A 25,988-nucleotide genomic window follows, 5' to 3' on the forward strand; every position below is an offset into this window, starting at 1 on the left:
CAAAAAAAAAAAAAAAAAAAAAAAAAAAGAGTGCTATGGCTTGAATGGGTCCCCTCTGAAATTCACATGTTGAAACTTAATGGCCAACGTGATGGTATGAGGAGTTGGGGCCTTTAAAATGTGATTAGGCCATGAGGGCTCCTCCCTCGTGGATGGGATTAAGAAGACTCTGATAACAAAGAGCCTTCATACAGTATTCAGCTCTCTTGCCCTTCTGCCTTTGGCCAAGTGAGGACATAGCATCCCTCCTCTCCAGAGAACGCAGCTTCAAGGCACCATCTTGGATCAGAGAGCAGCCCTCACTAGACAAGTGAACCTGCTGGTGTCCTGATCTTGGACTTCCCAGTCTCGCAAATTGTGGGAAATAAATTTCCATTCTTTATAAATTACCCAGTCTTGGTATTTTGTTAAAGCAGCACAAATAGACTAAGACATACTGAGCCAAGATTATCCAAACCCTGACCTAGACCCTGACCCCTGACCCCACTTGTAGTCACTTCCAAAAGAGGGGTGTCTATGCAGTGGTTTCTGGCCCCTCAAGACAGTTGAGTTGGGCTGCTTTCCCAACTTAGATGTACTTTCTAAAGCTGCAAGGCCCCTGAAGGTGGCAGCCCATGTACACGCAGGCTTGGCCACCCACAATACTAACCCATTTCCCTCATCTCTGCCTTTTCTCTTGCCTCTGAGGCCATGTGTTCTAGATCTTTCTCCATCTCTGTCAAAACTTCTTCCTGTGTCCAGTTCTCTCCTTGCAAAACAAACTCCTCCACTGTTCCTGTGTTCCCGTTTCCTGGAGAGGCATTACTGTACTGCAGCCCCTCACAGGCCCCAACCTACTGAAAGGGCTTCCCTTCTTGTGGGTAAGGGCTTCCCTTCTTGTGGGTAATGGCTGCCCCAGGGCCTGCCCCTTATCTTAGCTCCCCAGTCCCAGTTCCTAGGCAGCCATGAGACAGGTGTCTCAAGCACCTTCCTCCTCTTCCTCTGTCCTGGCAGAGTAACTGTCTTGTTCAGCTCCCACACAGTCAAGCTCTACTCTGAAGCACCAATCTCATAGGGCTACTTCCTGCTCAAAATCTTTGCGTGGCTTCCGATAACACTACAAACCAAATCTCTAACACCCTGGGGTGGTTGTCAAGGTCTTTCATGACCTGGCCGAATCCCACCCTCTAGCTTCAACTTTGACTCTACTTCCAATCCACCTCTCCCCCAGCAGAGTTCTACTCTTTCCTGATTTTCTTTTTCCTGCCTCTGAGCCCTGATGCAGGCTGTGGACTCAGCTTAACACATCTGTTCCTCAATTTTTCTTTTTCACAAATATTTTCCATCTTCCAAGGCCCAAAGTAGGCCTGGGTGGATTTCCCTGAGTGTCATTGGTTTTGATGACCCAGAGTACATGCTTACATTCTAACATTTAGGACAGTTCGAATGACTTGTATTTCCCGTTAGGTATGCATGAGCCTGTCTCTCCCACTGGTTCAATGCCCTGTCTTCAAGCCTGTCATACTGTCTTCCTTCAGAAGCCATCCAACACATATTTAATTGGTTGCAAAGTCTTTGAAGTGTTCAATAACACTGAAAAAGCTCATAATAAAACGTCTAAGTGAAAAAAAAGGAGGCTAAGAATACGCCACTATGATACAAGATCTATTTTTTTTTTTTAAAGAAATTCACCACTGAAGTTTTACAATAAAGTTCTTGGAGTTAAATTATCTCATGATGTATTTTTTTCCTGGCCCAACTCCAGTGTTGGAGGCTGAAAAGGGGAATGCTGAAAACGGAAAGAAATAAGCTGTGGTTATTTTAGCCAAAACCTCTATGAGTAATAACCAATGTGAGATAAGAAGAACGAATCAACATCTTACAGGAGTTCTCCAAGAGCCAAGTGTTGCAGGAAACGATGGGTTTTGTGGTATGAACTGCATGCTGCTCAAACTCCATAGATAATTATAGCTGCTAGTATTTATGGTGTGCTTACTACACGCAGGCTTTTTCCCATAAATGTCCCCATTTCATCCAGGAGACAAAGTTGTGGAGCGTGTCCCATGTGCCAGGCAACACGGTCCCAAGCCCCTACGTGTAGCCACAGATTGATTTGCTCATCACTCCTCCCAGTAGCTGTGTTGCAGATGTTCCCATGTTGCAGATAAGGAAAGTGAAGCAGAGAAATTAACATGTCTGATGTCACAAGGTGACAGAGAATTAAAACCCAGAACTGCCAGCCTTTCTAAAGCTTATGCTCTCAAAACAGGTTTGCATTAACAAGAGTGCAAGATTACCACGATGCAATCAGTACTTCCTCACTGCTGAAATATCAAGAGGCTGCCTTCTTGACACCAATCCCTCTTTTAATAATAATCACTCCTTACTTTTTATGGACTGCAACTGCACAACATGATGAAACCCTGTCTCTACAGAAAATACAAAAATTAGCCAGGCACAGCGGCGTGTACCTGTAGTCCCAGCAACTCAGGAGGCTAAGGGGGGAGGATCGCTTGAGCCCAGGAGGTCGAGGCTGCAGTGAGCTGTGATCACACTACTGCACTCCAGAGCCTGACAGAGCGAGACTGTGAAAACAAACAAACAAATAAAAAAACCTGCTGGACTAGCTCAGGTAGGATTGCTTCTTGCACTGAACAAGTCTCCCACTCTAAGGCACATGCTCTTAGGTTAAGTAGTTGAAGTTGACACATCTGTCCCTGGGAAGGGAGCCCATCTCATGGGCAAATGTAGTGAACCCTTGTGCTAACTGGCATTGGTGGTTATCACCACTGGACTATGGGGACATTTTAAATTCAGGAAAGGAGAAATTCTAGATGAGTCCTCCTGGGCAGTGGAGATTCATGTGCATGGGTGTCAGCATCACCCAGAATGCCTTTGAGTTCTGCTCTTAGGTTTGACCCTTTCACCAGCTGACCCATTACCCTAGAAAGAGATTTGACCTGGATTTAAATCAAAATGTAAATCCAGCACTTCGGGAGGCCAGTTTGAGTCCAGCCTGGACAACAGAGACCCCCATCTCTACAAAAAATTAAAAAATTATCCAGGCACAGTGGCACACACCTGTCGTCCCAGCTACTTGGGAGGCTAAGGCAGGGGGATCGCTTGAGCCCAGGGAGTTGCAGCTGCAGCTGCAGTGAGCTATGATTGCGCCACTGCACTGTAGCCTGGGCAACAGAACAAGACTCTGTCTCAAATAAATAAATAAATAAATAAATAAATAAAGCAAAACAGCTAGGGAAATAGGCAGGGAATGAAGAGGGGCTACCTGGAAACACGGGACAAATGGCTCAGGTCGTGAGTGCTGGGCAGCTCACTTCCTGTATGGGCATTTGTCACTATCTCATGGTTCCTCTTCTGGAGATGGGGCCAAGTGGTCTTCTTTATAAAGTGGCCAGCAGAAACATGCCATCACCTGAATCTGTCATTGTCACCATCTTCAAAGCCCATGAATGAAAAAGTAGCTAGTGTCCTCCTGGCCAGGTGGCTTGTTTCAGCCATAAACACGCAGGCTGCAGCTCAGCAGCTGTGCTAGCCTCCCTTCCATCCTGAGTCTCGGCCCTTCATCCCATACATCCCCTGCCCCCATGCCTCTTCTGCTGATCCCCTCCCTCTCCACACACATCGGGCCTCTGAGGGTCCCCAGTGAGGCCAAGTGGTGACCAAGACATCTCTTGTCACCTTTGTGCAGCAGAGAGGAGGACTGGGGATGCAGGGGATGGTTGTTCACAATAGTGCTCGTTCAAAATGGTGGCTACCCCGCCCTGTGGGTCACATGCATGCCGGAGGATTAGACTTCCCATCCTATTGGAGGCTGGCCTGGCCATGTGACCTATTTTAGCCAATGAGATGCAAAGGGAAGTGACACCTGCCTTCTCTGAGTGGAACCTTTGGGAACAGTCATGGATTCTGCTTTCTCTTCCCACCTGAATGCCCCAGATGGGTGCTGCTCCTTCAGCCTGCATTGCAATACACACAAGTTGTTGCAAAGAGCCTCAGATGGCATGTCATCTGAGTGAGAAATACAATTGTCCCTTGGTATCTGTGGGGGGTTGGTTTCAAGACCCCCCCACACCCTCAGAAACCAAAATCTGAGGATGCTCAAGTCCTTGATATGAAATGGCATAGTATCTGCCTATAACATATGCACGTCCTCCTGTATACCTTAAATCAGGGGTCCCCAACTCCTGGGCCAGGGAACTGGTAGGAACTGGGGCGCACAGCAGGGGGTGAGCATTGGGAGGGCGAGCTTCACCACTGGAGCTCTGCCTCCTGCCAGATCAGTGGCAGCATTAGATTCTCATAGGAGCAGGAACCCTATTGTGAACTGCGCATGGAAGGGATCTAGGTTGCAGGGTCCTTATGAGAATGTGATGCCTGATAATCTGAAGTGGAACAGTTTCACCCAGAAACCATCCCCCATCACATCCGTGGAAAAATATGGTGCATATACACCATGGAATACTATGCAGCCATTAAAAGGAATGAGATCATGTTCTTTGCAGGGACATGGATGAAGCTGATGCCAAAAAGGCTGGGGAGCTCTGCTTTAAATCATTTCTAGGTTACTTATAATACCTAATACAATGTAAATGCTATATACACAGTTGTTATACTATATTTTAATTTACATTATTTTTATTATTGTGCTGTTATTTTTCATCTTTTTTTCCTTTGAATATTTTTGACCCATGTTTGATTAAATCTGTGGATGTGGAAACCACAGGTTGGAGGGCCAGCTGCACACTCATTTTACTTTGTGTACACACCCATGTGTGCAAGCAACTGGGGTTGGATTGTTTGTTACCACAGCAAGACTAGCCCAAGCTGACTGCTTCAGGGAGTTTCAAGGAAACACTTAACAAGAAACTAGAGGACAATCCAGGCACATGGAAATGGAAGTGGTCAGAGCGAGTGTTTCTTCTTCAAACAGAGCAGGGTCACAGATCAAGCTGACTACCCCTTTTGGGGTATCCCCATGTCTCCTTCCCTTGCCTCAGCTCTGTGTGGGGAACCCCAACAAAAGGCCCCAGTTCCAGGCCTGGGCCTTTCCCTTGACCACTTCCCCCTCAGATCACCCCGCACTGCAGTCACCGTGGCCACAGCGTCTAAAGTCCTAAGCAGTGTAGACACACGAACCCTTTCCAGTGCCCTGTGATGGCGGCACCATCATTATCCCCATCTTACAGGCAAGGCAACTGAGGCCTGGAGAGGTAAAGTAACTTGCACAAGGTCACACAGGCAGAAGAAAACAGCTGGGATTCAAAAAGCTGTGTGGCTTCCATGGTCTGTCTCAATTGCTGTGCCAAGGAGGAGGGCATCAAACAGGAAGAGAGCAAAGAGGCAGGGGCGGCACATTAACTCAGCAAAGAAACAAGTTACCTGCTCCTTTCTTAATGTTCTCAGGGTGCACCCTAGTGGCTCACCTCAGGAGAGTGAGGTTTAGAGAGCAATGGAGTAATACAAGGAAACGGCAGTCCAGGCGGGGTGGCTCACGCCTGTAATCCCAACACTTTGGGAGGCTCAGGCAGGCAGATCACCTGAAGTCAGGAGTTCGAGACCAGCCTGGCCAACATGGTGAAACCTGGTTTCCACTAAATATACAAAAATTAGCTGGACGTGATGGCGCATGCCTGTAGTCCCAGCTACTCAGGAGGCTGAGGCTGGAGAATTGCTTGAACTCGGGAGGCAGAGGTTGCAGTAAGCCAAGATCACACCACACCACTGCACTCCAGCCTGGGTGATAGAGCAAGATTCCATCTCAGAAAAAAAAAAAAAAAAGGAAAAAAGGAAATAGCAAAATCACACACACACAAACTTATGGATGACATCTGTGTATTTATAGTGAATGCACATGAACAATGATAGAAGAGTTAGGTTACATGAAAGATTTTTGGTTTTCATCATATTTTCAGCAAATTGAGCATTGAATTTTAAAAGTTTAAAAATAGAAAGTGAGATTCGGCCACACGGCCCCGGGAGGAAGAAAGAACCCATAGAAGTAGGCTGGCCATCTCTGTCTCTGAGTGACTTGATTTGTCCCTTAGGCCTGAAAAAATTCTTTGCTTGACCAAACTTTAGTCAGACTCCTGACCCTTCTCCTAGGCCCATCTGTGCCTCCTAAAATTCAGTTTTAGCAAGAATCCTGCTTCACTGGTTTAGAAAAACCCCTCTCCCTTGATATCTGATCACTGTCAATATTTGATCAGTTTCCTTGTCCTCCACCATCCCCCCTGGTGCTGTCTGATCACCTGCCTGCCTTCAGCAAGAATCCTGTTGGGTCAGTTTCGCCAGAATCCTCCCTGCCCCTGATGTTTCCCCTTAGTGATTTTCCATCCGCTGCCTCCCACCCTGCTCCTTGGCTATAACCCCCACCTGCCCATGCTGTATTCACAGTTGAGCCCAGTTCTATACTGAGGTCTCTTTGTCCTTATTGCAACAGTTTTGAGCAAATCCTGTTTTTACTGCTTTAACTACCATCCAGCTCTGGTTTTTCATTGGTGCCTAATGGGAAATGAGACATGAAACCAGATACAATGTTCTGGTTTCCAGGGGTGTCATTGGGTTGGAGAGACAGTGGATTGGTGACCCTGAAGGCTGGGCGGGGAGGTGGGGAAGTAGTACCGTGCAAAGGACGTCGGCAGAACTTTCAGACAGTCTGCTGGTCCAGCCTGATGTGCCTTTCCTCCAAGAAGCCTTCCTGACCACCCTGCCCGTGAACAGCACTCCCTCCTCAGGCTCCTAGAGCACCGGCTGATAAGCTCAGCTCATCATAACCTCCAACCTCAGCTACTTTCCCAATGTTGCTGTGGAAATTCAAGAGCACACTCGGCTCTAGGGTTTCTGAAAGTTGTAGGTAACTGGCAGGTGGCAGCCGAGTCCCTGAAAGCCTGGCTGCTCTTAGTAAGAGACAGGTCTGCACCCTCCTGGTCTCTATTATCTACTAATAGATAGGCGATGGTCCTCTCTATCTCATGGGAGACCATAAGCACAGCCAGGGGCTGTGTGACCCCAGGGGCACCTGCTAAGAAGGCCTGGCCCTGGCCAAATGAGAAGGCACTCAGGTTCTTGGAGAGCAGTGGATGCCCCAAATAGTCCTATCTCTTCTGCTGTCATCAAAGGGTGCTGTATACTTGGTCTGGGAAAACCATAACACTCTCTTCCTTCTTTGAGAACCTCACACTTTCTTCCCCACTGGACTTCACAAGACGGAGAGGTCAATCAAGTTTGCTATATAAATGATTTGCCCCAACCCCACACTCACTATCCTCACTACCCATGGATCAGGCTTCTAGCAGTTCAAAACCCAGGTGCTGTTCTTTTTCCTGGGTACGTGGCTGGACCTAGTTTCCCTTGCAGTTAGGTGTGATCTTGTGACCAAGTTCTAGCCAATGGAATGGGGCACAGGTGACACACCCACTCCTAGGCCTTGGCAGGAAGACCCGACCACAAGCCTTCTCCATGCTCTTTCTCCCTTCCAGCCTACTGGCTTGGAGTCAGTCCTAGGAAACTGGAGGCTGAACACTGAAGGCGGCAGAGCCTCTTCTTCCACTGGGGTCCCTGTTCCTTCCCCACTGGCCAGGAATCTTGCCTGAGTGGGAAACCAGTTTCTGGGTTTAAGCCATTATGCTGGTTCTTGCAGTAGCTAGCTAATTATCCATGTTTACACGTTCCCCATAGCACACCTCTCCATCTGCCAGTCATCCTGGATGGTTACTTGCTTATCATCCCCTCCCTCCACCTGAAGTGAGCTCTGAGAGGCAGTGAACAGTGCCTGGCACAGAGTGGGCACTCCATAACTCTCTGCTGAACACATGAATGTGTGGGTTGTGTTTTGTTTTTGTTGTTGTTGTTGAGATGGAGTCTCACTCTGTCGCCAGGCTGGAGTGCAGTGGTGCAATCTCAGCTCACTGCAACCTCCGCCTCCCAGGTTCAAGTAATTATCCTGCCTCAGCCTCCCAAGTAGCTGGAACTACAGGTGCATGCCACCACACCCAGCTAATTTTTGTATTTTTAGTAGAGAGGGGGTTTCACCATGTTGGCCAGGTCAATCTCTTGACCTCGTGATCCGCCCACCTTGGCCTCCCAAAGTGCTGGGATTATAGGCTTGAGCCAACGTGCCCAACGAGTTGTTTTATCCATTCTATGGGGCTCTGGGTCTCTGCGGAAAGACCTCCTTATAGCAGGAAAGGTAACCTGCTTCTGCATTCCTTTCCTAGTCTACTTCTAGGGCTAGAAGATTAACCTTCAATTGAACTAATATACTCACCTTCAGGACCCAGCCTGAGGCTTCTTCCTCTTTGACACCCTCCTGAATCCTCCCCACAGTGACCTGTATCCTCTGTGTCCCCAGCCAGAGGTCCCTTTGCAGTAATGCAAATGCAGTAATGCTATACTGCACAACAAGTGATGTCTGTTCCCCATGCCAGTGTGTCCCCACCCTCCAACCAGACTTGGAGGCCCCTGAGGCCAGGAACTCTGTTTTCTTCATCTTTGCATCTTCCCAGTGTCAGGCACACATGTTTCTTGAGAAACAAACACTTGAGAATATTTAATGAATCTTAACTGTTGTCACTCTGCTGCTAGCCGAGGGTAAAAGGCTTCCATTTACAAGAGATGGATCCATTTACAAGAGATGTAAACCAGTGCTTGGAATATTCTATAGATTCTTCTAAGAAGCTGTTTGGATCTGAATGCCTGGCATGTATACACATGGCCGTTGAAACTGCTTTTGCAAAAATTATGACGAGGAAATGATGACAATGAAAGAGATCTGACCTAACCAATTCCATCTTGCCATTAACCTCCAAACTGCCCTTGTTCATTCCTGGGCATAGGCCGAACTAACTCTGGGAGGAATTTAGTTTATTGTTTAACTTTGAAACAAAGATGGTAACAGCCTCTCCCTGAAACAAACCTCCTCCTTGCCTGGAGACCAGGCCACCTTTGTAAAACTAACAAATTAGCCACAAGATTAGAAATTATGGCTCAAGGCCGGGCACGGTGGCTCACGCCTGTAATCCCAGCACTTAGGGAGGCTGAGGAGGGTGGATCATCTGAGGTGGGGAGTTCGAGACCAGCCCGACCAACATGGAGAAACTCCATCTCTACTAAAAATACAAAAATTAGCCAGGTGTGGTGGCACATGCCTGTAATCCCAGCTACTCGGGAGGCTGAGGCAGGAGAATCGATTGAACCCGGGAGGCGGAGGTTGCAATGAGCCAAGATCACGCTGTTGTACTCTAGCCTGGGCAACGAGAGCGAAACTCCATCTCAAAAAAAAAAAAAAAAAAAGAAAAGAAAAAAAGAAATTATGGGTCAGGAGTCATGTAGCCAGAGGCCACAAGATCACTAATGTCCCCAATTGCTCCTGTAGATAATGTTAGTATTATAAAACCTAAGATTGGTGTTTGAGGTCTGCATTCCTTCTTATGGATCAGCTGGTGCCAGCCACCTAGACCAGTAAACTGGCTCGTTTGGTCTTGTGGCCCTCACGCAGAAACTGACTCAGTGCAAGAAGACAGATTCAACTCCCTGTGATTCCATCCCTGACACAACCAATCAGCATTCCCCCTCCATACCCCTCCTACCTGCCAAACTGTCTTTAAAAAGCCCTAGCCTCTGAATTTTCAGGGAGGCTGATTTGAGTAATAATAAAACTCCGTCTCCTGTTTAGTTGGCTTTATGTACAACAAACTTTCTCTGTTGCAATTCCCATCATGAAAAATTGGGTCTATCTGGGCAGAGGGGGAGAAGTACCCAATGAGCGGTTACACCATGCGAGGAGGAGAAAGCTAGAACAGATGGGTGCCCAGCAGTCCACAAGGGCCCCAAACCCGGTGACACTGTATTATCAGAACAAATCCGCCCTAGGGAGCGGGCCCCCAAACATTTTCCCACTGAGGCCCATGCCTACTTCCAGCAGTACTATGCACACACAGGATTTTTGTCCTTCCTTTTTCTTTTTTTTTGGTGAGATCTCCCTCTGTCACCCAGGATGGAATGCAGTAGCACAATCATAGCTCACTGCAGCCTTACCCTCCCTGGTTCAAGCCAATCTTCCACCTCGGCCTCCCAAGTAGCTGGGACCACAGGTGCATGCCACCACACCTGGCTTATTTATTTTTATTTTATGTTGCCCAGGCTAGTCTCCAGATCCTAAGCTCAAGAAATCCTCTTGCCTCTGCCTTCTGAAGTGTTGGAATTATAGGTGTGAGCCATCAAGCCTGGCCCAGATTTTTGTCTTTCAAAGTGTTTGTCCATTTGACCCTCAAAAAAGCTCTGTGACTATTATGTCCACTTGACAGAAGAGAAAACTGAGGCTCAGAAAGATTAAGTGACTTGTCTGCAATCACGGATTGAGTGTGTGCTGAGCTGACACTAGGACTCAAGGGTGCAGACATTTCTTCTCCTTTTCTTCCCTTTCTCCAGCATCCCTGCATTGAGCTAACAAGAAGAAACTTCAATGTGGCCATGAGAATGCAAAGCCAACCAGCTGCGACGAGGGTGAGTGGAAATTCACACTGACTTTGGATGATGAACTGAGTTCAAAACAAGTCTGGCTAAGTAACTTCAGTGACTGAAAGCTTTTCCTCCTTCTAATTTTAAACACCATCAGTGCATACGGGAGAGTCTGTGGTTAGAAGGTGCAGCCTCTCTGCTGCTGCTGCTGCCGTGTGGTCAAAGTGAAAACAGAGAAGACGGGTACTTACTCGACTTTTCTTCCTTAATGGTGTATTCGAGCACCTCGGCCGAGCTCTCGTTCAGGGAAGGAAAGTGGACACAGAGCACCAGGTGCTTCGAGCTGCTGTCCCGGCGGACCAGGAACATCTGAAACCGAAGAAGGGGATGCAGCTCTGTGAATTAAAGATTTGGGTGAAGGTGAGGAGGACAACCATGAGACGGAAGTCATCTGGAAGGTTCCTGAAATGATGAGGCAGGCTAGGGAGATCAAGGATGCCTCAGGGACACTGGGGATTCTGCCCCAAGAGCCTTGTGTCACCTGGCCCATGTCCACATTGAGGATCCTGCATGCTCAGTTTCTCATTCGCCCACTGAGGGGTTCAATGAAGTCAACGTTTCTGTAAGGGTATTGGAGGCACAGAGTCCGTGGCGGGGGGAGTTCTTAAAATCCCTATGCCCCCGCCCCCTGAGACGCTGGTTCTGTAAGTGGGGCTGGAATTGGCTGGCTCTTATGTGAGCAGTCTTGAATCTACACTCAGAAAAGCTCTAATGTACGGGAGTCAGGTTGAATTTCAACTCTCACCCCAGCACGTATGCTCTGGGGGAGGCTGCTGGAAACGATCACAGATATTAGTCCATTCACACCTTTTTTTCCCCTGAAAAAATAAAAATAGCTAATACTTAATACAGAGCTCTCGCTGTGACAGGAGCTGTTATGACAACTCCACATATAGTAACTTGCTCCATCCTCTCCATCACCCCATGAGTTTTATTATTATCCCCATTTTACAGATGAAGGAACTGAGGTACTCTCTGACTATAACAGGACATCCCCTCCTCAAGCTGGTGTGATGACTGACTGAGTTAATACCCGTTAGGGCTTGGCCCACAGGACACGCCCTGAAAGGTGATCCTGGCCAAGGTCTCACAGCTGTAAGGGAAGAACTGGATTCGGCCCCCAGACAGTGGTGTCAACGCTTGGGACCTCCATGCCACGAGGCCTCTGCATGCAGACCCCAAGTCCTGAGCAGGAAGACTTGCTTCTGCTGTGGGTTTATTCTCTTCTGATAAAACTATGGTTCTAGGCCGTGAGGATGCAGCTGTGCTCTAGAAACCAAACGCTAGCCGAGGTCTCACCCAGAGCCAGCATGTTCACGGACACTCGCTTCTCCTTCTCACGCTCTGAGAAATGGTTCTGCTCCAGTGAGGGTCCCGAGGGCAAGCATGGGGAGCGGGATTCTGCTGCCTTTCACAAACTCTGCTGTTTTAAAATGTCCTTTGAGTCTTGGCAGGTCTCAGCAAGCTCATCCCTCCTTTCCAGGTGACACCTTCTGGACTCTCCCCAGCCTCCTGTAGCACAGCTTCCTCAGGAAGGGGGAGGGGGCATCCCTCGATAGGGGAAGGACTTGGTCCGTGTCTTCCCCTCCCCGCTCCTGTCTTGATCCCACCCCTGGAGCTTAAGCCTCTCCCACTCCAGCCCCAAGCTTCTGGGTTAGAGTTTGGAAAACTAGGTGTCTGGCCAAGGTTGCTGAAGGCAGGCTGGGGAGCAGGGACACTGGGATATCTGAGTGTCCATTTGAACCAGAGTGACCCCCATCTTGAATAGGGGCTGGGTAAAATAAGGCTGAGACCTGCTGGGCTGCATTCCCAGGAGGTTAGGGCATTCTAAGTCACAGGAGGAGATAGAAGGTGGGCACAAGATATAGGTCACAAAGACCCTGCTGATAAAACAGGACGTGGTAAAGAAGCCGGCCCAAACCCACCAAAACCAAGATGGTGACCAAAGTGACCTCTGGTCGTCCTCACTGCTCATTATGTGCTAATTATAATGCATCAGCATGCTAAAAGACACTCCCACCAGTGCCATGACAGTTTACAGATGTCATGGCAACGTCGGGTAATTACCCTATATCTAAAAAGGGGAGGACCCTTAGTTCTTGGAATTGCCCACCCCTTTCCTGGAACACCCATGAATAATCCACCCCTTGTTTAGCAAATAATCAAGAAATAACCATAAGCATAATCAGTGGAGCATGAGTATGAGACAGTGTACCAGGATGAACAGCCATTCTTTGCTTCTTTACTTCTCTAATAAACTTGCTTTCACTTTATTCTGTGGGCTCACCCCAAATTCTTTCTTGTGTCAGATCCAAGAACCTTCTCTTGGGGTCTGGATGGGGAGCCCTTTCTGGTAACACGAGGATACGGCCCCAAGCAAGGAGGCTCCTGAGGAGCCCTCTGTCCTGACCCTGCTCTGGTGATATCCCAAATTCTGCTGCCATTGTACTGATTACTAATATTACTATATTGCTGTATCATCATAATCATTGTTATTTTATAGTTGTTATATATAATTGTTAATAAAATACTATAACCATATCAATATTATTGATTAATGGCCTCTCTAGTCTGGCCCAAACCCAAATACTAGTGCATTAGATTCTATGATCTCACTTAATTCTCCTATTAAACCTATGGGGGAGACACTATGGTTATTCCCATTTTATAGATGAGGAAACTGAGGCAGAGAGAGGCAAGTAATGCTCATAATCACAGGGTTGTAAGTGGTGGAGCTGAGACCTGAAACTCAGGACCTTCAACTCTAGATCCTGAGTGCTCAATTTTGCCTCCACTTGGCTTACAGAGGGTGGCCCTGAGGCTTAAGATCCTGGTCTCCGTGAGAGTGTATGGCCCTTCCAGAGCAGCAGCACAATGAATCATTAGTCACCAAACCGAGGCTGGAAATGAGTTTTTAGCAGCCGCTCTCCTCCAGCAGAGCAGGATGAAGAGAGAATTAGAACCAGGAGCAAAGGGGGGCGATGGAAGGGGTACTCCTGGTGATACAGGAGCTAAAAAGAAATTATTTAGGCAGATAGTGAGGGTAACAGAGTCCTCTGGTGAGCTTCCCTTTTAACAAAAAGCAGCCCCAAATCATTTCTTTTTTAACAAAGAACGGCCCGAAAACTCAAGCTGCAAACATAGACAAACAAGCTGGAAGCTTGCACGGGTGAATGCCGGCAGCTGTGCCAATAGAAAAGGGCTACCTGGAAGTCAGGTATGTTTAACATGGAGGCTCCATCTTCCCTTTTCTTTGTCACCACGTGTACAGTAGAAAGGCAGGCAACATGTCCAGGTAGAGAATCCATCTACATAATAAAAGATTAGGGTAGGGCTGCCAGCTTCGTTGCATGCAATGCAAATGACACACCTGTCCAGCCAATCTCTGGTACTCTATGTAAATCAGATACTGTCTCCTCAAGCTCATCTATAAAACCTCCTGCACTTCACCATGGACCGAAAGACCCGTTCAGGACCCCCTCTCTCTGCAGGAGAGAGCTTTTCTCTTTCTTTCACCTTTTAAACCTCCGCCCTTAACCTCATTCCTTGTGTGTCCGTGTCGTTTATTTCCTTGGTGTGAGGAAACAAACCTCAGGTATTACCCCAGACAAACGACGCTGCTTCACGGCGGGGGTGGGGGTGGTGCCTGCCTGGAAGGTGTTCCTGCTGGACATCGGCTTACCTCTAGATGCCTCTGCCAGGCCTGGCTCTCCACTCAGAGGCTCAGAGACAAGCCTCGGCTCCTGCCAAATCGTCACCCTACTTGGAGCTGCAGCATCCATGAACTAGTGCATTCACCTGAAATTGAACTGACACCAGGACGTGGTGTCTTTCAAAGAAATGAGGTTGCTTTGCCTCTATGGAGGTTCAAGGTGGAGCTGCCTCCTTGGCCACCAGGCCTATGGGAACCAGCAGTGCATAAGGGAATGTGAGTGTGTGTGGTATATAGTAAGACAGAAACACATAGCCAGTCTTTGTACCCAATCCTGGCACAGAGCTTCAAAAACCCTTGGCATTTCCTGAGAGATGAGAGTGTCTTTTATTATTCATAATGAGCCCCTTTTGACCTTACCTGAGTTTCTGCTATTAAACAGGGACTCCTGGTGGGACCTTAGATTCAAGGGAGGGGCTGGCCACAGAAAGACTAAGCACCTGCTTAGAGGGTTGGAACCTTCGGCGCCCCCGTGTGACCAACAGAAGGGGACTGGAGACTGAGTTCAATCACATGGCCAATGATTTAATCAATCATGCCTCTGAAATAAAACCTCTGGACTTTCTGGCTGGTGAACACACTGATGTGTTGGGAGGAAGATGCACCCAGCTTCTAGGAGTGTTAGCTACCTGGGTGTGTCACCAACCTTGGGATTTTTTGGAGCTGTCCTCACCCACTTATTTTGTTTTGACATTCTTCTAAATCTAATAGCCTGATTTGTCTCCAGCTGATCCTCAGTGAGAGATGCCGTCCCCTCAATATTCAAAAGTCACCCTTCTGGCCGGGCACAGTGGCTCATGCGTGTAATCCCAGCACTTTGGGAGGCCGAGGCAGGTGGATCACTTGAGGTCAGGAGCTTGAGACCAGCCTGACCAACATGGTGAAACCCCATTTCTACTAACAATACAAAAATTAGTCAGGTATAGTGGTGCATGCCTGTTATCCCAACTACCCAGGAGGCTGAGGCAGAGGTTGCAGTGAGCCAAGATTGCACTACTGTACTCCAGCCTGGGCAACACAGCAAGACTGCATCTCAAAAAAAAAAAAGAGCAAAAAAAAGAGTCACCTTTCTACAGGAGACCATTAGACTTCCCATCAGTGGGACATGACAGAGGCAACGTTCTGTCCATCTCCTTTGGACCTGGCTGGATACTGCTTTCACCAACCCACGGAGCCACACTGCCCAGACAGCTAGCAGAGGCCAAGACCCACAGAACCACCACCACCGCCCCTCTCTATAACTGCAGGAAGCAGTTACGAAAGATGACCATCCACTTTCCCCAAGCAATTGGGGTCTTAGACTCTTGAAGGGAAAATGTTACAGTAGGTAGTCAGGTATGAGCAGGGCAGGAGAGTCCCCTCCCCCACCAGGAATGTCAGGTGACCATCAGATGATGGGCAGGCGGTTATTACCTGTCTCTCTAATAATTGGTCGCAGCTGGCACGCCAGGGAAACACAGTCACCCAAGAGATAGAAAAAACCTGAAAACTGGTGATCAGCATCTTCTCGATAACATCTCACAAATTGTGTCCGTGGGCTCAAGCATGAGCACTAAGAGGCAAAATGGCGGAGTGTAACTGGTATAGGACCTTCTTCTAGAAACACCGGACTGGTAAGGGAAGAAGGCCTCAAATGAGTATGCGCACAACTCCAGTAAACACACTGCGCATGTGGCCCCTCCCAAGTGCTGGCGGACCACTGCGCATGAGGACAGCCCGCCCCAAGGGAAGAAGCCCACTCAGACTCGGGGGAGAAGGGACACAAGACCCTGGAGGCACGCTAACACAGAAAACCCTAAGTCAAAGGCCAAACCATGCACTTGATCTCTCAAGTCGCCCACCTGGCCCTCTTCCAAGTGTACTTTCCTTCCTTTTGTTCCTGCTCTAAAGCTTTATTAATAAACTTTCACTCCTGCTCTAAAACTTGCCTCGGTCTCTCACTCTGCCTTATGCCCCCTTGGTCAAATTCTTTCTTCTGAGGAGGCAAGAACTGAGGATGCTGCAGACCCGTCTGGACTCCCCCTGCGAATAGGAGGAGAGGTGATGGGGACTCTGTGGCTGCCCCGCCCCAGACCTCACCCTATGTGCCTTTTCCCTTTGGTGGTTCCTGTGCTGTATCTTTTATACAAAACTGTAATTGGAAGTATAACACTTTGTGAGTCTTTGAGTTGTCCTATCGGATTATCAAACCTGAATGGGGATCATGGGAACTCCTGAATTTGAAGCCAAATTGGACAGAAGTGCAGGTTGCCTGGGAAGCCCACTTGTGGCTGGCATCTGACGGAGGAACAGCCCGTGGAGTCTGCACTAACTCTGGCCAGTGTCCAAATTGTTGGACACCCAGCTTGTGTCAGAAAATTGTGAGTGAGTGTCTGTGTGTGAGTGTGGGTGAGTGTTGTGAAATTAAATTCAAACTTAAAATAATTGGGACTTAAAGCTGTTGGAACTTCAAATTATTTAGAGCCTTGAGAGGAATGTGGCTTTGTAGCCTGAGTAACACTGCCTGCAACTGCAACTTCTGCAGCTGATTTCTTGTAAATATTGAAGACCAAACAGCAGCAGAGATACGACCCCCTCAGAACACTCCCCTTCTTATGGAGTATTAAAAGAAAAACCTTAGACCAATTAATTTCACAAAATTTAATTGAGCAAAGAATGATTCACAAATCGGGCAACTCCTGAACCAGAATAGGTTCAGAGATACTCTAATATAGCCATGTAGTGGAAGATTTATGGACAGTAAAAGGAAAGTAATGGACAAAAACTGGAAGTGAGGTACAGAAACAGCTGGATTGGTTACAGCTCGGCATTTGCCTTATTTGAACACCGTTGGACCAGCTGGCCACCTTTGACTGGCCAAGACTCAGTGATTGCCACAGGAGTATTTTACAGTCTGTTTACACCTCCAGTTAGGTTACAGTTCACTATGTCCAGAAAAACCTTTAGACAGAACTTCAAATACGTAAGGAGGCAGCGTTAGGCTAAACTTAATTTAACAGGAGTAATAAAGTAATCTTCCTAGGTTGTAGCAATCTGTAACCAATCAAATCACTGGGGCATGCAGTGGTCTCATATGGAAAATGTCATCCTGCTAAAACTTCTCTGTCTCTGCCTGTATAAGTAAAACCTTAACTTCACCTTCAACGCTGGCCTTGTTCATATGGAGTCGGTGTCTCCCGGGTGGCTACCCTCAAGGTGCTTTATGGTAAAATAAACTCCATAGTTAATCACATTTTCTGAATGTCACTTCTTTTTCTTTTTTTGAGAGAGTCTCACTTTGTCGCTGAGGCTGGAGTGCAATGGTGTGATCTCAGCTCACTGCAACCTCTGCCTCCAGAGTTCAAGTGATTCTCCCGCCTCAGCCTTCCAAGTAGCTTGGACTACAGGTGCGTGCTACCATGCCTGGATAATTTTGGTATTTTTGTGGAGATTGGGCTTCATCATATTGGCCAGGCTGGTCTCTAGCTCCTGATCTCAAGTGATCCGCCCACCTTGGCCTCCCAAAGTGCTGGGATTACAGGTGTGAGCCACCGCGCCTGGCCTGAATGTCATTAGTTAAGGTGGACAGTGTGTGTGTGAGTGTGTGTGTGTGTGTGTATCTGCCACGAGCGAACTCTGGGGTGCCCCCAGGGCCTTTCTGCTGAACAGGACATGGAAAGAAAGGCAGAGCAGGAGCCAGTGGTGCCCCTGGGAAGGCAAACTTTGACCCCTGACCCTGAGGCCAGGACGGAAGCTGAGGCTGGAGCCCTCCTAAATTGCAACCAAACTGCAGATTTCTGTCCACACTGGGAAAGTGCTCTCTTTGTGGTGCACGTGCAGGGAACACACACCCAGGTCACTGGTTAGAAGCACAGGCACATGGCAGGGCTGCCCCATCTTTAGGTACCAGGGATGGCACAGGAAGGAAGGGCGGTGTTTTTCGAACTGCAGGTCATGACCCATTAGTGCGACTGCTACCCAAAATTTCTTTTTCCAGAATGAAACAAAAGAAAATAAAATAGAAGACCCTTGCCTATAGTAAGGGTAGACTTCTTGTTGGAGGGTGCAGGTCTACACGGGCCAGGGTCACAGTACAACATACATATTTTTACTCTACTGATGGTTACTTTCTCCCCTTACTATTTTGATGCCCCTAGTCCCCACTGATCTCTCCCTAGGGTGACTGGCATGACAAATCCTGGTTGCTGGATTCAACTAGGCTGTCCTTCGATGCTGCTCTGCATTGAATTGGCTCTTTCACACCCAGCCCATAGCTATTTCTAGGTTTTCTCACTTTGTTCAGACATGGACCCTGTTCTCCATCCTAACATTCCAAGAGAGAAAGAAAAAAAAAAGGCAGGAGCTCTCAGAGGGAGATGCTCCAGCTGGGGACAGGCCCACAAACTGCATTTCTTTCTGGGCTCTCAGACAACCCTGAGCAGCCAGTTACCAGCCCTGGGACCCTGGGTGATTGTGTGGTTTCTCTGAGCCTCCGTGTTCTTGTCCGTAAATGGGGGTGGCAACACCTGCCACCACCCAGCAGAAACAAAAAATGAAACCAAGGCCCTGCCTCTCTCGTTGGAAGATGAATGGAGAAGCTGCAGAGGAAAGCAGCCAACAGGATGCTCACTGAGGACCATGCTCCACTCACCCCACCCGCAGCTGGTTTTGTGCTTCTGTCTCCTGGTCTCAGGCTCCACCTAGATCTGGGGGTCTGTCCACCATGTGTGTTTACTGTGAAAGAGAATCAGAAGGGATTGCCTGACCCCAGAAGAGATGAAACTTACAGATCCAGGGCAAGAGGAGGCAATGCAGGATTATAAACTAAAGAGAGAGTGGTTCAAGTCCACAGTACGGAGGCATAAGTTAAAACAGCAGCTGGCGTGTGCACACTGGGCCAGGCGCCTTACAGGCACCAGGACTGGTATCACTCAGTCCTCCCCAGAGCCACACAGTGGCAACTGCCAGAGCAGGACTAGGGCCAGGCATTCCCACCACATGGTGAAGCATCTCGCTCCTCTCTTGCTATTGGGCTGTGTTAACTACACAGCGTGTCGACAGGGCTGGAAAGTCCCCGAGTTGGACTCTGCCAGTCCCCAGTTCTGAACCCATCACCCACCCTTTCAGCATGGCCAAAGGGCTCTCATGTGGCTCTTGTCTTTTGACTGACAACCATGATAAGGCACTGGCCTGGGGCAGAGGAGGCTGGAGGCTGTGAGTTTACGATGGAGAGTGGGGCAGGGAGGGACTCTGAGTTTGGCGTGGCTCCAGGAGTCCTCTGACATTTCCCGCCCAGGTGGCCATGGGTGAGGGTGACACTGACAGGTACCTGCTGTGGGCAGAGCCCAGGTCAGTGGTCTGCCCTGGCCAACTGGAATAAGAAGGTCTGTTCTGTTCCTCTCTGGGGAGGTTTAGCTGCTGAGCTAGTCATGGAGACCCTTCTAGAAGGTATTCACAGACAGCACCTCAAAAACAGCATCACTGTGCCGCAGTGATGCCTGAAGAACATTTTAGATTATGGTAAATTATCTCGGCTTAAACCTGGCAGAGTTTGGCCCAAGTCAGTGTCAGGCAGCAGCCATCTTCACGAGTTGTTTATATCCATATCGCCCCCCTGCCCACTCCCTGATTGGGTGTTCCCAGGTCATACTCCAAGGGGATGTTGCCCATGATGGCTGTTACAGGTGAGTACATGGTGGGGTGGAGAGCCGAAGGACCACCCAGAGCCCCTTCTCCAACACCTTTGGGGTTTCCATGTGAAAAGTCTCACAGCCCACCTTACTTCTCCCTTTCTGCCCCCTGCAGCCAGCTGTTTAGAGACACAGTGAAACACAAATACTACCTCTGCCCCTCACCAGCTGTGGGCAAGTTACTTTTATTTCTTGGGGTCTCAATGTCCTCATCTGAACATGAGGACAATAATATCCATCATTCAGGGTTGCTGTGAGAATTGCTGATCATGTATATAAAATGCCTGGCACAGAAAATGTACTTAATAACTTATAATCCTAATTATTAATTATTATTATGATAGATTGCTCTCATTTACTGATCCAAGTCACATGCTATGATTTTAAGTGCCTAATATCATTAGACAAATAAATGACAACTATTAATGGGATTATTACTATGCTTGCAGCTGGACCAAAGAGACAGGAAAAAGGACTGAAAGAGCATTCATCTCCACAGTAGATTAAAAAGAGCCACAAAGTCTTTGCCGCTTCCCCTATCAAGAGATGGAGTCTATTTTCACCTCCTGGTGAAAATAGCATGGCCTTGGGACTGGCATTGACCAAAAAAAAAAAAAAAAAAATGCAGCAGAAGAGGCTTGGACTTCAAGAGGCATGCAGCTTCCATGTCACCCTTTGGACCATGCTGTCATGTAAAGAAGCCTGAGCTAGCCAGCTGGAGTTGTGTGGCCTAGCCAACAGCCAGCACCCACCGCAAGACACATGAGTGAGGCCATCATAGACCATCCCCCTCTAGTCAAGCTGCCAGATGATTGCAGCTGCATGACTGACCCCAGAGAAGACTAACAGAAGAACCACTCAGCTGAACCCAGCCCAAATTGCTGAGCCATAGAATTGTGACTGTTGTAAGCCACTGAATATTGGGTTGGTTTGTTATGTAAAGTAGGTAATGGTAGAGCCATGAGGTATACGGACATGGGGCCTCCACCTTTGGGTATCTCCCTACTCTCTTCCATCAGGCATTGCTGACGAATACGCATAGCTCAGCGGGAAAGTTTCAAAGCCAGTGATGTGGTCCAGCCCCTCACTCTACAGCCAAAGAAACCCAGAGAAGCAAAATGACCTCCTGAGGTCACATCACTTGTTAGTGTCAGAGCCAGAACAAGAAAAATGCAAGACACGTGACCTCCAGGCCATGTTTGTGACCACTACAATACATAACCTCTAGCCCAACCAACTCACTGGTGTTAAATAAGCATACACTCCATGCCAGGCACCAGGCTAGGGATTTTAGATACCTGCAACAGCTCCTTCCCTGAGGCTCTGAATATCACACCCTCTATGTATATGAGAAAATAGTGTGAGGTGCAGATTGGTAAGGAGACGGGAAAGGGGACGGGCATTCAAGCGGCAGATCCAGAGTATTGGGCCTTGAACCCTTTCATGTAAGACCTTCTGCCTGCATGCTCCGGAGCCAAACTTTCCAAGTTTAGTCCTTAGTTAGCCACTTGGAGCTATCTGAGCTCTCTGGGCGGCTTCTTTTTCTGTGAAATGGGGTCATAATAGTCCCTGCCTGTGATACTTACTGAGTTAGCTCCCCAAGAACCAGTCCCCTCTCCCCTTCCTTGCTAACAGACCCTGATTCTGGCTCCGGTGGCAACGTACCCTGACTCAGGAGATGTGTCACATTTGGTCAGAGCCGATCTTGACCATCCTGCTCTCCTTGGCCATTCACCCCCTTTCCTAGCCTTCGTCACATCACGGGTGGTCAATAAAGCATTTGGAACAACATGTGTTCCCTAACAATAATGCAGAGCCTAGGAGGAGAAAGCCATTTGCCTGTGACCTCCTGCCTTTGAATGGGTGAGGTGTCTGGAGCTGCAGCTGCCATTTTGCAACCATGAGGTGAGAAACCTGAGGACTAAAAGCCAACACCTTGAAGATGGAGGAATAGAAAGGTAGAGAGAAGCCCGGGCGGAGTAGTGAGGGAACACAGTGGGAACTGAAGGCATCAAAGAGCTGCTAAACTAGCCCTGGACCCCAACTTCCAGACTTCCCACTAGATGAACAATAGCATCCTTATGGCTCAAGCTACCATAGCCAGGCTTGCTGTTACTTGAAGTTGAATGCATTCACCACCAACCCAGTGCCTCAAAGGATCATTGAAAAGCCTGCACAGGTGGTATCAGCAGAGTGCCTGCTACATAGTAAGCCGTCAATATGTGGTACTTCTGTCAGAGGTGATCCATCTTGACTTTCTTATAGCTCAAGAGCAGATCCATCTTGAATAGGGGCTGGGGCAGCTGAGACCGGCTGGGCTGCATTCCCAGGAGGTTAGGCATTCTTAATCACAGGATGAGACAGGAGGTCAGCACAAGACACAGGTCACAAAGACCCTGCTGATAAAACAAGATGTGGTAAAGAAGCCAGCCCAAACCCACCAAAACCAAGATGGCAATGAACGTGGCCTCTGGTCATCCTCACTGCTCATTATGTGCTAATTATAATGTATTAGCAAGCTAAAAGACACGCCCACCAGCACCACGACAGTTTACAAATGCCATAGCAGTCCAGAAGTTACCCTATATAGTCTAAAAAGAGGGGAAACCCTTAGCTCCAGGAAATGCCTACCTCTTTCCCAGAAAACTCATGAATAATCCACCCCTTGTTTGATCAAGAGATAACTCTAAGCATATTCATTTGAGCAGCCCATGCTGCTGCTGTGCCCATGGAGAAGCTATTCTTTATCCCCTTACTTTCCTAATAAACTTGCTTTCACTCTACTCTTTGGACTTGGCCCTAATTCTTTCTTGCCTGAGGTCCAAGAACTCTTTCTTAGGGTCTGGCTTGGGACCCCTTTCTGGTAACACTTCCTTCCCTAGACCCCCTCTACCCGCCTCCTGGCCCTGAGAACGAATGTCACAAAGCCCCTAGCATTCCTGATGTCAGTGTTCATGGATGGCTACATGAATCAAAAGGGCAACAGGGCAGGACAGGGGGCACCCTGGACAGGGAAAGGCATACTGATGGGCAGCTCCAGACTTCAGGGCTCAACCTCGATGGGAAGATTAGCCAGGCAGAGCAGATGAGCCAGGTGGGGCAGTGAGGGAACACAGGGAGACAAGTGCCAGTGCTGGGGCCATCTTTGTCCACCTCCAGGACACTCACAGGGGGCTGCCAGGGGCTCCTACAAACAGAGCAGTTCACATTCATGCCCACGGCGGGCCCTCCATCGGCCACTGCTCCTGAAAGCCTTCCCTGATTAGCCACTAACGAAGTTTGCTAGGCCCAGTGTCCTTACTCAACCTCTCTCCTCTCTGGGAACAAGCCTGGTCTGGTGCCTTGCTGAGTCAGCTGTTCCTTCGTGTGTGTGTGTGTGTGTGTGTGTGTGTGTGTGTGTGTTTCCTCCATTTTTCATCCCTCATTGCATTGCATTAGGGACCCTCAGAAAGCAGAAAAATCCTCCTCCATCAATTGTACAAACTGCTGGGCTCTTGCCACTGTGAGAGTCCGATTTTCTTTGAAGATTTAGGACTCCCCCAAGCAACCCCCCACCAAAAAAACAGCGGGCAGTGGTAAGAACACTGGGCTGGGGGTCAGACACTTATGTCCTTCCTAGTTCTGACATTGGTTTGCTCTGTGTCCTTAAGCAAGTCACTTCCCCTTTCTGAACTGGCTTTTTCCAGTCTATAGCAAGGGAAGTAGGCTGAACAATTCCAGGACTCCTTTCTTCTAGAAGATACTCTTCTAGCCTCAGTGCCCTGAGGGTCTTTCCCACTCCCTAAGAGGCTTGCAAGAGGGTGAGTTTCATGGTAAATTAGCGCAATCCAGGAAATGGTACCACCAGTCTTCAGACCCTCTTCCTGTCTATCTTCAGCCAGGGTGAGTTTTGGAAAGACCAACTTATTTCACTAACAGCTGGGACAGAATATGCTTAGGGAGAGAATTATGCAGCCACCACACTCCCCTCCTCCTCTCCAAGTAAATACATCTGGATTTTTATCCAAAGCTAAAAGCACCATAAGGGGTTTTGTTTTTACTATTCATTTTTGGCCTGGACAATTCAGAACTATCTGCTTTTCCACTTCTGTTATTTTAGGATTATTTTCCAGCTGCTTAGGGAAAATTTCCAATCATGCCCATTAGGGCAGAAACAGAAGTGTCTGGCTGTTCTGAGAGGCTACGTCCACAGGGGCTGTGCCTGCAGAGGCTGGCAGTCCAGTGGCTGGGGCCCATCCTGGACAAAGGTCCTCATATTCCTCAGTCCTGACTCTGACAGAGCTTAGGGGTGTGTGTGTGTGGGTGTGTGTTCGTGTGTGTACAGAGATGTAAGAAAGTCAAGCCACAAATCCTCAGAACCACTGAGGACTGGAAATGGAATAAAAGGACATAGTGCCCAATATCTTTATTTTACATATGGGGAAACTGAGGCCCACCTTTCCCATTAGCATAGCACAGAGCAGCAATTCTCAATTCTGACTACATAGCAGAATTACCCAGGAAGCTTTTAAAACATGCTGATGGCTGAGGCTCACTCCAAAACAAAGAGAGAAGCATTTCTGGGGGTGAGGCCAAGACACTGTTTTTTTGAAGCTTTTGGAGACAGTCAGTTGTGGGTTTAAATCAAGTTCCACAACTTGGTAGCCATATGACTCAGGCAGGCTTCTTACCATCTCAGAGCTGAGTTTCCTCACTTATAGAATAGAGATCACACCCCTGTTTTGCAGGGTTGTTGGAAAAATGAGAGATGGTGCTTAGTCCAAAGTAATCCTGCAATAATTGATGATTATACCTTTTTCCCTGGTCTCACAACAGAGAGGCTTCACTGAAGGTTTTTTTTTTTTTTTTTGAGACAGAGTTTTGCTCTTGTTGCCCAGGCTGGAGTGCAGTGGTGCGATCTTTTCTCACTGCAACCTCTGCCTCCCGGGTTCAAGCAATTCTCCTGCCTCAGCTTCCCAAGTAGCTGGGATTACAGGCGCCTGCCACACTCCTGGCTATTTTTTTCTATTTTTAGCAGAGATGTGGTTTTACCATGTTGGCCAGGCTAGGCTAGTCTTGAACTCCTGACCTCCAGTGATCCACCCGCCTCGGCCTCCCAAAGTGCTGGGATTCTAGGCAGGAGCCACTGCACCTGGCCCACTGAAGGTTTTTACCAAACTAATACTGAACAGAATTGGTAATCCTTGGGCTCACACCTAGGGAGGGTGCCTTGAACCACCTAGATGGCTGGTCTATATCACAACTCAGGTTACTACAACTTTTGAGCCAACCTTTCACCTCCTTCGCCACCAAAAGCAACCTTAAAAGAGGTTTCTTTTATTAAAAACCACCTTGGCCTAGAAGCAACTGACAATCCAGTAGCAACAAACACCTGTGGTGCCCAGATCTTGGTTTCTAATATCATTCTGTATAAAAGGAATGAGGGCTTCTTGGAGAAATGGCTGATTCTAGGACTGGGGCAGGAAATATATAAGATGAGTGTGGACTATCTTATATTGCCAGGAAATAACGATGTGTTCCAAAAAACAAAACACACACCCACATGCACAGTGAGGGCAGTGTGTCAAAGGCATACAGGAGCCAACTGAAGGACTCCCAGGGGCCAAAGTTGGAACGCTTTGAGCAACAAAATAATTAAAGTAGTATTGGATTACAGTCCAAAGTATAAAAGTACCCCTGATTCCACAATGATATAAGTAAATGGCTTAATAAATAGATGGGAGAGCCGGGCGCGGTGGCTCACGCTTGTAATCCCAGCACTTTGGGAGGCCGAGGCGGGCGGATCACGAGGTCAGGAGATCGAGACCAGGGTGAAACCCCGTCTCTACTAAAACTACAAAAAATTAGCCGGGCGTGGTGGTGGGCGCCTGTAGTCCCAGCTACTCGGAGAGGCTGAGACGGGAGAATGGCGTGAACCCGGGAGGCGGAGCTTGCAGTGAGCCGAGACTGCGCCACTGCACTCCAGCCTGGGCGACAGAGCGAGACTCCGTCTCAAAAAAAAAAAAATAAAAAAAAAAATAAAATAAAATAAAAAAATAAATAAATAAATAAATAGATGGGAGAGAAGAGGCAAATCTCTTGTACAAATT

The 25,988-nt window shown here is 48.2% G+C and overlaps 1 protein-coding gene across 6 annotated transcripts in view; it reads right to left on the reverse strand.

Annotated features, from left to right (window-relative positions):
* The window catches only part of RIN3 (Ras and Rab interactor 3), a 183,466-nt gene that overhangs the window by 107,557 nt on the left and 49,921 nt on the right, over positions 1 to 25,988 (reverse strand). For 3 of the 6 annotated variants that reach the window (XM_063643955.1, XM_055288360.2, XM_055288356.2), the window contains exon 3: positions 10,710 to 10,827. The exons of 1 other annotated variant lie outside the window; for it this stretch is intronic. In XM_063643955.1, the coding sequence (XP_063500025.1) occupies positions 10,710 to 10,827 (118 nt within the window). Of the gene's footprint in view, positions 1 to 10,709; positions 10,828 to 11,806; positions 11,956 to 15,643; positions 15,903 to 25,988 lie in introns of those variants that run through there. 2 more of the 6 variants (XM_055288357.2, XM_055288359.2) reach the window with 2 other exon arrangements.

Source organism: Symphalangus syndactylus, chromosome 8 (genome assembly GCF_028878055.3).
Source record: "Symphalangus syndactylus isolate Jambi chromosome 8, NHGRI_mSymSyn1-v2.1_pri, whole genome shotgun sequence".
NCBI lineage: Eukaryota > Metazoa > Chordata > Mammalia > Primates > Hylobatidae > Symphalangus > Symphalangus syndactylus.